At 37.1% G+C, this 13,255-nt stretch overlaps 1 protein-coding gene across 4 annotated transcripts in view; it reads left to right on the top strand.

The window, feature by feature from the left end:
* The first annotated feature begins 767 nt into the window (after positions 1 to 767).
* LOC131065957 (probable leucine-rich repeat receptor-like serine/threonine-protein kinase At3g14840) overlaps positions 768 to 13,255 on the top strand; it is a 264,349-nt gene continuing 251,861 nt past the window's right edge. For 3 of the 4 annotated variants that reach the window (XM_058000570.2, XM_058000567.2, XM_058000568.2), the window contains exons 1-3: positions 768 to 991; positions 1,964 to 2,135; positions 2,253 to 2,324. In XM_058000570.2, coding sequence (XP_057856553.2) covers positions 868 to 991; positions 1,964 to 2,135; positions 2,253 to 2,324 — 368 coding nt within the window. In that variant the 5' untranslated portion in view covers positions 768 to 867. The remainder of the gene's footprint in view (positions 992 to 1,963; positions 2,136 to 2,252; positions 2,325 to 13,255) is intronic. The other variant, XM_059216890.1, reaches the window with a different exon arrangement.

Genomic DNA, 13,255 nt, shown 5'->3' with positions numbered 1-13,255 from the left:
TTTGATTTTTTCCCATATCCCTCGGGAGTGGAATGCTGTGGTTGACTATTTGGCTAAGTGGGCGTCCAAGTATATGCAAGATTGGAATATTATGGATCGGACACATCTTCCCCTTGAATTGTCTCACGAATTGGATCAACTTGTTGCTGAAGATAAATCTCATTAGAGGTCTTTGCATTTTCTACTGTCCCTTTTATTGTACTGTTCTCTTTAGATTTCAATAAATTTTTACCCCTCTTTTAGTCAAATATCCTTAAACAAAAATTTAGAATCTTTACATTACAACTATTTCTAAGATAGAATGGACAAGGCTAAAATTATAAAGTAACTATTGTAAAATAGAAAAAGCAAAGACTTAAATTATACAACCAGATTGCGTGGTTCACCAGAACAATAATAGTGGAATTGGAGACCATCGACAAACTGGGCCATATGGAGTTTATTGCTGGAGGAGACGTCTCAACAGCATTGATAAATGACATTACAACAAAGCTTTTAAGTATATATCAAATGTCAAAGAAACGTGGATGAGCAGCCCACTACGCTGGTCCCTGGAGATTGAGGGAAAATTCATTTAGCCCTCTAGAGAAAAACACAACTATAAAACTTAGTGTGAACACTTGACTCAATCAGAAAGGAAGATTCATTTTCATTGAATAGGAACAGAATATTTTTTCACTTCTTAAAAATGAAACTTCACTATCGAAAAGTATGGTAGGAAATCTTATTCAAAGTCTACGGAGGAGACAACTGATGATATACTTGTTTCACATTCTATACCCCTTTACCAAACAGTCTACAAAGGAAAATCCAATGTTGAAAACAATGAGCTCACTCAGTCTCCTCCATTGATCTCTTCTCTCTGCAATGGCCATCAATTCTGGTTTGGGTTTTGTGTTCTTCCTATTGTTATGCACCACCCTTCTGCACTGCTTTTATATTGGACATCCAGTAGAAGCTGCTGTAGTTACAATAACAGACCCACAAGAAGGTATTTAACTGTCTCTAGTCTTATGAATTTTGTATCATTCCTTCATTAAAAATTGCCTGTTTCTTATAATGAATTCGAGCTTTCACAGTTCATAAATTTAATGTACAAGTTAAATGAAAATAAAAAAAAGTGAATTGTTTCTTAATATCTATTGATTCTGGGATGGGTCTGGTTTGATTGGTGAGAGTTTCATTGATCAGAAGAAAATTTGAAAATATTATTACATATTTTCTTAGTTTTTCGATGTGTTAGCAAATGACATTTTTGAAGGCCTTCAGGATATTTTTAGGCCTTCAAAATCTTGCCTACAACTCTTGGAGACCTTTCCAAGAGTTAAATGGCTCGTAATTTCGAGTCCTGTGCAGAAAGTTATGTCTAGTTAAAGTTAGGACAAATTTTATATAGTTTTTTTGAAAAAATTACATAGTTTTAGATTTTGTTATGTAATAAAAAAAAGTGACTGTTGGACTTCGATTCTCAAGGGGTTTTTGTGACCCTTGGAATCTCATGAACTTCTATATGTTGATTTTCGAATGAAATAAATTACTTTTTGGCTTGTTTCAATTCTGTATTATCTTGTTCATCCACAACACCGCAGGTTCTCACTTAAGTGTTACCGTCCGAATCCATAATTCGGATCAGTCATCTAATAAAGTACAAAATCACAACATCCAGTTTTTCTTCAGCACCTCACATTGTATTAGAGAATAGGTTAGCCCACATTATATTAGAAAATGGGTTAAAAAATTTGTTGAATGCACTACAGTTTATAAGAAAATTAGCCAATTTTTATAGTCTAAAACAGTATATATTCATCAAATATGATCCAATCTTCTAGAAAAAATTGTTTGCAGGACCTCATAATTTCTTAGCTTTCATACTTTAAGTAGAATTCCTTGAAGAAGTCTCTTTTGTTGGTCAGTTGATCTGTTTGTAATTTATTTGTATATTTTTTCTTCTGAGTTTGAACAGTTAAAGCACTGAGAATTATAGCAAACAAACTGCAAAATAAAAAGTGGATTTTCAGTGAGGATCCTTGCAGTGGAAAAGGAAGCTGGAACGCCGACCAGGAAAAGGATACTAAAAATATGGTCATCTGTAATTATACCTCAGAGGACACCAAATTTCACCATGTTACCCATATGTATGCAAATTTTCCTCTCAGCTTTTTAATTTTTTAAAAAATTATGTCTGATTTTAGTTCTCCTTACACTTCAATAATGTTTTAATAAGAATGAAATAATTGGATGCTTGTTTACAGATTTCTGAAGCGTCAGAACCTGACTGGGGTTGTTCCAGCGGAGCTAGCCAATCTCACATACCTCCAAGAAATGTATGTAATGGATACCTTCATTTACTACTGTTTCACTATATGTTTTTATTTAGAAGTAAATGTCTTAAAATTCTCATGAAAATTTCTCACATAGAAGACCCATAATAATGATTACTAAGATAGAAAACTTATCATAGGTTTCAGTTTGGTCTTTGATTCCAATTTATACGTACACTCCTGAACACTGTTAGCTTTCTCCATAATCTACAAGTATCTCACCAAAAACCATTGCCTAATAAAGAGTTTTTTTTTTTAAATAAAAAGTTCTTAGTTCTTTTATTGATTAAAATTTGAAATAAAAGGACCCCATCTTTGTCCTTAAAGAATCTTGTCTTTAACTCTATATAATGCTAGGTATACAGGAATAGGGAATAAAGGGTAGTGTGTATATATATATATATATATGGTGGGGCTTGTTTAGAGTGTTAAGTTTATTATTTTAAACTATGTAGGTGTAGGGAGAGCGTTGGTGTAATTATTTATTAATCTTGGATATAATTACATTTTATTTAAGTTTATTTAGATACATGCATAATATAGTAGTTTGTATATGAGACACTTAGGGAGATGTGCATACATTGGGAGTGTGTATGTAGGAGAATTTTCACCTTCGGTGGGTGATCCATCTCATGTTGAATATTTTACTATTTCTTCTACCTACCCCTACCTACCCTTGCATCTCATTGAGCCACATGTCATCACTATGTGCTCTCTTGTCTTTTAACCTTGCCTTTATAAGCAAGCTCATCTACATTGTATGTAATTCTTGATGATCCAGTTGATCTCTTTTGCATCCTGATAGGAATACAGTTTATTCTTGTCACATTTTATCTCTCTTGACATTGTGCTATCTATTGGTCTCTTTGATCTTGGTTGCTTCAAGCATAATCTCACAGAGAGTATTTTTGAGATATATTTTTAGATTGAAGATTTTTTTTGATTTTTTTTATCGGTAAAAGGCTGAAGCCGATATTTTATTATAAAAATGAATGTTACACTTTCATTCTGTGTGGGCACCAGTAGGAAAGAATGGAGGGAAGAAAACCTCCGGTCTAGCCCAGATCCTTTAATGGATCAAATAAGTCATATTCATGTTTTATTTAACTGATTATATTCTACAAGATGCATACAGTCCCAGTTACATACATTTCCGAGAAATAATGAAAATTTCTTAAGATCAGCCTAAATACATCCTATATGTTGTGGATCAAACCTTTTCCTGTTTAGATTTCCTTGCTAGGGTATACAATGTCATATGAATCATAGAGACTGGGATTATGCCTACACATGAGCCTTGTTGCTCCTTACTAGCTCATTTAGAAGCAATTGTGTTCTTTAATTCTGCAAAAAAGAACACCTTAACACACCTTACAACCAAGACCATTGTTAGTAGCACTATAAAGCCTTGCTTATCCTAAAAATTCTCAACAATAAAATTCAACCTTCCATTCTTAGTTGTTGAAATCAACCTCCCATAAAGGTTATTGTACCCTTATTCATCTCTTATTTTGGGACCACATTCACCACTGTTTGTGTTAATATCAATATAAGAGATATTACAGAATAAATAAATATTCATATGCAAAACTAAAAACTAAAGTCATCATAATTATACTATCAAAACAAGTATCAATGGCATCTCATACATTTCCATATGAGCCTGTATGTCGTCGAGCCATTTCATTGATTGTATAGATCATGATCAAGTTAAATGAGGTTTAAATCTTTTATATATATATATATATATATATATATATATATATATATAGCACAAAAGGAATATAAAAGACATGATAGTTATACAAATAACCCCATTCTCCTTCAAAACTTATATCCTGTATGAATTTAAGGCACCAAAACCTTGATGGACAGAGCAATTCTCAAATAACTCATGTTCATATCAGAATAAAGGTCAATTGCCAGGCTATTTTAGCTTTTTACCTAACATAGGAAACCATATCTACAAAGCTTCAGTCACAGTTAAGAGTAACACCAAAGGTCCACCATTTAACTTGACTAGAGATCTTTGTGAAGTAGAGAAACATAAAAATCTCACAGTTCATAGCCCTTCTGTTGTTTTGGAACCAATTCCTTATAAATGTATGTTTAAAAAAAAAAAATTAAAATAGACTGAATATATATATACAAGAAAGGCAAATCAATGAAGTCCTAACCACTGAACCATTCCATTCTTAGCATCACCTTGGCTAGAACAAGATATGCTACTATGCTACCTAATCCATTGCATGTTAATTTAGCCTGATAGAGAAGATATTTAATACTTTTTTGTTCTCTTATAAAATCATGCAAGGGCACTGGGAGGTAGCTCAAGTCCTGCAGATACATTCTAGTTAGTGACAACCATGTATTTATAGATCGGAGCATAAAATATATTCCTTGATAGTCTTAACAGTATATATAGTTCAACCCCATATTATGTACAAAGGTCTTTTTGAAGTATACTGTAAGAGTCTTTTACTGCAAAAAGAGATTAAGTTCCTCAGAAGACAATCTTAGAGTATCAAGCCACTTCCTATTACTATGTTGAAAAGAAACTATCCTATCCCTACCAAAGAACCTCAGCTAGTCATCTTCCATGTCCGACAAGTCCATGATGTCATTTGCACATGAGTGTGGGGTCCTTTTCCCAATTCAACTAGGTTTTTCTTTGCTACATGAGGCCCCCATATCGTTTTTGTTCATGCCTTATACCCACGCGACTTTGATAATAACCGGTGGAAGCACTTGAATTTTATCCAAAGGGATATCATATGTGGGTACAGGGGTTTTGAACCCTTCTTCCTTAAGATAGTTGACCCAACAATTAGGGTAAGGGGCCTCCTTAATGTGATGCCATTTTAGTAGGAAATCCGCATTTCTAAGGATGGTGGACATTCGTTCATTGAACTTGGCTTCTTCCCGCACCATTAAAATTGGCCTTCTGGGAATATTGTCATCCTTATTGCCATAATCCTTTGGAAAGGGGATCATAATCCTTTCAACTATGCTACCAATATCAATCTCAAAGAGACCTAAAAATTCCTCCTTAAAAAGCATTAACCCAAGGAGAATTACCTCACTTTTACGAGTGCCTGCTTGTAGCAATATGGCGGAGAATTCCACAAGGATGTTGCAATTTACCCTGTAGCAAAATTATCGTTTGAAGTTCTCTTCCCCCATGATTTCTTGAATTATCTTGAGGGTGAAGTTGTGAACATCATTAAGGACTCTATACCATCTTTTTGCCTTAATTTCCCCACGGAATGCCATGAGCCTGTTATCACTAGTAGATATCAGTTTAATATTTGACTTCGTGGTTGGTGTTTTCAACACGAAATCTTAAGCCTACCTTGGAAAACTAATTCCTACATTCCAATGTATATGGAGATAAAGTATGAGTACTAATCACGGAGATCCATCAATGCTCATGATTTCTCATAAGGTGGCTCCTTCATTATTATTCCTAGGCCAAAGTCATTTGAAGTGTTCATTCATTATTATCCCTCCATCCTTTGAAGTGATTATTACCAATCTATCTTGTGGAAAGAGGTTTCCAAGGCTAGCCTTAAGGCTTTGTTTAGATATTGACCTTAGCTTATTGTTAATTTAGTATAAAAAGAGAGCGAAAATTATATATGTTTATATACATGTACATGTATATATATATATATATATATATATATATATATATATATATATATACACATGTACATGTACATGTACATATATATATATATATATATATATATATATATATATATATATATATATATATATATATATATATATATATATATATATATATGTACATGTATATATATATATATATATATGTACATGTATATATATATATATATATATGTACATGTATATATATATATGTATGTATGTATTTATGTATGTATGTATGTATGTATGGGTATGTGCAAGATCATCGGGGGCCAAAAAGTGGCAATGGAGAAAAAAATGCATTTTCAACCTTTCCAAACACATCAAAATCTGCTTTGACTTTTTGTTTGGGTCAGGCGAAATTTGAATTTGGTTTGGTAATACCAAACCAAATCGGATATATCGGATATCCGATTTGTGATGTCACTATTGTGATGTCACCATTGTGATGTCACTATTGTGATATCATACTTTTCAAATCGGATATCCGATTTTCTCAACATAAAAACTATAGTTTAGTAAAATGGGCATAACTTTTGCATTTCTTATTGAAATTTTAATTTTTTTACAGGCGTTGGAAAAGTAACTCATAGACCTATTAAATGGTTGAGGTAGGTTGATGATATTATAGATCAAAAATTAATTATAATCATTTGAAGTTATTCCTTCAATTTTAAAACTTTAAATACTCACAAATTTTGCATACAAAGTCTCTTTTTTTTTTTCCTATCACCTCCTTTATCTATCACTTGTCTATCTATACTTATATAGTATATTTTATATATCTCTTTCTTCTCTACTTATGTCACTTATTTTCTCATTCTATGTAGATAAATAAATTCCCAAGTTACATGCATCTCTGCATATATCTCCATCTTTCTATTCATATCTCTCCCTCTCCCACTCCATCATTGTCACTCCTTATTTCTATATTTATCTCTAATAATCTCTCTTCTCTATATTTATCTCCCTCCTTTACCTTATCCTACCTATACCTATATATTACTTGTCTCTATCACCTCCTTTCTCTCCCTATCTTGTCCCCTCTCTCTCTATATCCCTATAGATCTATGTTCATGTATATTTATATCTCATTATCTCTAAATCTCACTTATTCACTCCATCTCTATCCATATCTATCTCTATCTCGATCTTCACATCTCCATCTCTTTCCCTATCAATCTCTCTTTTTATATGTTCCTCTATGTTTATATATATTCCTCTATACATGATTAATCTACTTCTCTGTCTCTTCCTCTATCACCCTCTTGAAGTATCTTTCCCTTTCTCTACTTTTTTCTCTTTATTTACTCCATCTTTATATATATTTTTCTCTCTCCCCACATCCTTCTCTATAGTGCCTTTATATATCTCTATATCTTCCTCTTTTTCTCTCTCCCTCTCTATCTATCCCTATCTATAATCTCTATCTCTCTTTCTCACTCTCTTGCACTATCTATATATCTCTATCTATCAATATTTCTCTTTCTCTATATCTCTCTATCTCTTCCTTTTTTATCTCTCTCTTTACCCCTCTCTATCCATTTTTCTCCATCTCTTCATATATTTATCTTTGTCTTTAGCTCTCTCTTTCTCTATATCTATTCACCTCCCTCTCCCTTTATCTTCAGTTTTTATCTCTATCTTCCTCTTTCCTTTTCAATATCTAGATATGTCTACCTCTTTCTATCCATCCTTGTCCTTTAGTTTTTCTCCCTCTCACTTTATACTCCTTAATATCTATATCTCTATTTATGTCCTTGTCCTTTAGTTCTTTTCCCTCTCTTTAGTTCTTCATCTCTCTTCACCCTTATATCTCTCCTTATTTCAAAATTAGTATATATGGTCTCCTAAGGGGTTATATCATGTCCTAAGAGGTCATAGAACATCATATGATCCCTTAGGACATAATATGACCCCTAACGACACCATATGGGGTCATAAGGGGTCATATGGGGTCATAAGGGGTCATAAAACACCATATGACCCCTTAAGACACAATAAGACCCCTAATGACACCATATGGTGTCAAGGGGTCATAAGACACCAAATGACCCCCTAGGACACCATACAACCCCTAATGACACAATGTGGCATCCTAAAGGGTCATATGGTGTCCTAAGGGGTCATAGGACACTATATGACTCCTTAGGACACCATACGACCCATAGCACCATATAGTGTCCCAAGGGGTCATATGGTGTCTTAAGGGGTCAAAGAATGTCATATGACCAATTAGGACACAATACGACCGATGATGACATCGAGGAGACATATAGTGTCATAAGGGTTCGTAGGACACCATATGACCCCTTATAACACCATATGATCCCTTACGACACCATATGGTGTCCTAAGGGGTCATGTAACACCATATGACCCCTTATAACACAAGAAGACCCATAATGACACAATATGGTGTCCTTAGGGGTCATATTATGTCAGGAGACACCATATGACCCCTTAGGACACAATATGACCCCTAACAATACCTAAGGGGTCATATGGTGTCCTAAGGGGTTATATGATGTCCCAGGAACCTTTAGGACATAATATGACCCCTTAGCACACCATACAAAACCTAATGACATCGTATGGTGTCCTAAGGGGTCGTAGGACACCATATGACCTGTTAGGACATAATATGACCCCTAACAACACCTAAGGGGTCATAGTGTGTCCTAAGGGGTCATAGGACACCATATGACCGCTAACGACACTATATAGTGTCTTAAGGGGTCATATTGTGTCCTAAGGGTTCATAGGAGACCATATGACCTGTAACGACACAAAATGACACCTAACGATACCTAAGGGGTCATATGGTGTTCTAAGGGGTCATAGGACACCATATGACCCCTTAGCACACCATGCAACCCCTAATGATACCATATGGCATCCTAAGGGGTCATAAAACACCATATGACCCCTTAGGACACCATACGATATATACTGATACTATATGGTGTCCAAAGGGGTCATAGGACACCATATGACCCCTTAGGAGACCATATGACCCATAATAACATAATATGATCTCCTAGAGGGTCATAGAACACCATATGACCCTTTAGAACACCATATGACCCATAACGATGCCATCTAGTGTCTTAAGGGATCATAAGACACAATATTACCCCTTAGGACATAATATGATCCCTAACGATGTCATATAGTGTCCCAATGGGTCAAAGGACACCATATGACCCCTTAGGACACCATACGACATCATACAACCCTTTACTACACCATATGGTGTCCTAAAGGGTCATATAGTATCCTAAGGGGTCATATAACACCATATGACCCCTTAGAACACAAGAAGACCCATAATGACATGATATGGTGTCCTAAGGGGTCATATGGTGTCATGAGACACCATATGACCCCTTAGGAAACAATATGACTCCTAACAATACCTAAGGGGTCATATGGTGTCCTAAGGGGTTATATGATGCCCTAGGAACCTTTAGGACACAATATGACCCCTTAGCACACCATACAACCCCTAATGACACCATATGGTGTCTTAAGGGGTTGTCGGGCACCATATAACCCGTTAGGACACAATATGACCCCTAACAACACCTAAGGGGTCATATCATATGCTAAGAGGCCATATAACATGATATGACCCCTTATAACACAAGAAGACCCATAACAACATGATATGGTTTCCTAAGGGGTCATATGGTGTCCTAAAGGGTTATATGATGTCATAGGAACCTTTAAGACACAATATGACCTCTTAGCACACCACACAACCCCTAACGATACCATATGGTGTTCTAAGGGGTCGTAGGACACTATATGACCTGTTAGGACACAATATGACCCCTAACAATACCTAAGGGGTCACATTGTCTCCTAAGGGGTCATAGGACACCATATGACCCCTAACGACACTATATGGTGTCTTAAGGGGTCATATTGTGTCCTAAGGGGTCATAGGAAACCAAATGACCCCTAACAACACAAAATGACACCTAACGATACCTAAGGGGACATATGGTGTTCTAAGGGGTCATAGGACACCATTTGACCCCTTAGCACACCATATGACCCCTAATGACACCATATGGTGTCCTAAGGGGTCATAGAATACCATACAACCCCTTAGGACACCATATGATGCATAATGACACTATATGGTGTCCTAAGGGGTCATAGGAAACCATATGACCCCTTAGAGGACCATACAACCCATAACAACATAATATGGTGTCTTAGAGGGTCATAGAACACCATATGACCCCTTAGAACACCATACGACCCATAACAACACCATGTGGTATCTTAAGGGGTCATCGGACACCATTTGACCCCTTAGCACACCATATGACCCCTAATGACACCATATGGTGTCCTAAGGGGTCATAGAACACCATATGACCCCTTAGAACACCATACGATGCATAATGACACTATATGGTGTCCTAAGGGGTCATAGGACACCATATGACCCCTTAGAGGACTATACAACCCATAACAACATAATATGGTGTCTTAGAGGGTAATAGAAACACCATATGACCCCTTAGAACACCATATGACCCATAACGACACCATGTGGTGTCTTAAGGGGTCATAAGACACCATATTACCCCTTAGGACATAATATGACCCCTAACAACATCATATAGTGTCCTAAGGGGTCATAGGACACCATATGACCCCTTAGGACACCATACGACCCCTTGCAACACTATACCACCCTTTACAACACCATATGGTTTTCTAAGGGGTCATATGGTATCCTAATGGGTCATATAACACCATATGACCCCTTAGAACACAAGAAGACCCATAACCACATGATATGGTGTTCTAAGAGGGTCATATGGTGTCATGAGACACCATATGACTCCTTAGGACACAATATGACCCCTAACGATACCTAACAGGTCATATGGTGTCCTAAGGGGTTATATGAGGTCCTAGGAACCTTTAGAACACAATATGACCCCTTACTACACCATACAACCCCTAACGATGCCATATGGTATCCTAAGGGGTTGTAGGACACCATATAACTCGTTAGGACATAATATGACCCCTAACAACACCTAAGGGGTCATTTTATGTCCTAAGGGGTCATAGGACACCATATGACCCCTAAGGACACTGTATGGTGTACTAAGGGGTCATATTGTGTGCTAAGGGGTCATAGGACACCATATGACCCCTTAGCACTCCATACGATCCCTAACAACACCATATGGTGTCCTAAGGGATCATATGGTGTCCTAAGGGGTCATATAACACCATATGACCCCTTAGGACACCATATGATGCATGATGACACCATATGGTGTCCTAAGGGGTCATAGGACACTATATGACCCCTTAGGAGATCATATGACCAATAACAACATAATATGATGTCCTATAGGGTCATAGAACATCATATGACCCCTTAGAACACCATATGACCCATAACAACACCATGTGGTGTCCTAAGGGGTCATAAGACACAGTATGACCCCTAACAATGTTATATAGTGTCCTAAGGGGTCATACAAAACCATATGACCCCTTATAACACCATACGACCCTTTATGACACCATATGGTGTCTTAAGGCACCATATGGTATCCTAAGGTGTCATATAAAACCATATGACCCCTCAGAACACCATATGACCCCTTAGAACACAAGAAGACCCATAACGACATGATATGGTGTCCTAAGGGGTCATATGGTGTCCTGAGACACCATATGATCCCTTAGGACACAATATGACCCCTAAAGATATCTAAGGGGTCATATGGTGTCCTGAGAGGTTATATGATGTCCTAGGAATCTTTAGGACACAATATGACCCCTTAGCACACCATACAATCCCAAACGACACCATATGGTGTCCTAAGGGGTCGTAGGACACTATATGACCCATTGGGACACAATATGATCCCTCACAACACCTAAGGGGTCATAGGACATAATATGACCCCTAATGACACAAAATGACGCCTAACAATACCTAAGGGGTCATATGTTGTTATAAAGGGTCACAGGACACCATATGACCCCTTAGCACACCATACAACCCTTAATGACACCATATGGTGTCCTAAGGGGTCATAGAACACCATATGACCCCTTAGGAAACCATATGATGCATAATGAAACCATATGGTGTCTTAAGGGGTCATAGGACACCATATGACCCCTTAGGAGACCATACGACCCATAACAACATAAAAATAGTGTCCTAAGGGGTCATAGAACACCATATGACACCTTAGAACACCATGCAACCCATAACGACACCATGTGGTGTCCTATGGGGTCATAAGACACAATATGACCCCTTAGGACATAATATGACCCCTAACAATGTCATATAGTGTCCTAAGGGGTCATAGGACACCATATGACCCCTTAGGACACAATACGACCCCTTAGGACATAAAATAAACCCCAATGACACCTAAGGGGTCATAGGACACCATACGACACATAACAACACCAAATGGTATCCTAAGGGGTCATATGGTGTCCTAAGGTGTCATAGGACACCATATGACCCATAGCACCATATAGTCTCCCAAGCATATAATGTCCTAAGGGGTCATACGACATCATATGACCCATTAGGACACAATAAGACCCCAAATGACACCTAATGGGTTATATAGTGTCCTAAGGGTTCATAGGACACCATATGACCCCTTTGGACACCATACGACTCCTTGCGACATCATATGGTGTCCTAAGGGGTCATATAATGTCCTAAGGGGTCATATGGTGTCCTAAGGGGTTATAAAACACCATATGACCCCTTAGGACACCATAAGACCCATAATGACACCATATGATGTACTAAGGGGTCATATGGTGTCCTAAAGGGTCATGGGACACTATATGACCTCGTAGGACATAGTATGAGCCCTAACAAAACCTAATGGATCATATGGTGTCAAAGGGGTCATACGATATCTTGTGACCCCTTAAGACACAATATGACCCCTTAGCACACCATACAACCCCCAATGACACCATATGATCCGTTCGAACACAATATGACCCCTAACAATACCTAAGGGGTCATATGGTGTCCTACGAGGTCATAGGATAACATATGACCCCTTAACACACCATACGACCCCTAATGACACCATATGGTGTCCTAAAGGCTCATAGAGCACCATATGACCCCTTAGGACACCATAAGACTTATAACAACATCATATGGTGTCCTAAGATGTCATATGGTGTCCTAAAGGTTCATGAGACACCATATGACCCTTTAGGACACC

The sequence above is a fragment of the Cryptomeria japonica genome, chromosome 2 (assembly GCF_030272615.1).
Source record: "Cryptomeria japonica chromosome 2, Sugi_1.0, whole genome shotgun sequence".
Taxonomy (NCBI): Eukaryota; Viridiplantae; Streptophyta; class Pinopsida; order Cupressales; family Cupressaceae; genus Cryptomeria; species Cryptomeria japonica.
This window is presented reverse-complemented; position numbering and strand designations above follow the sequence as displayed.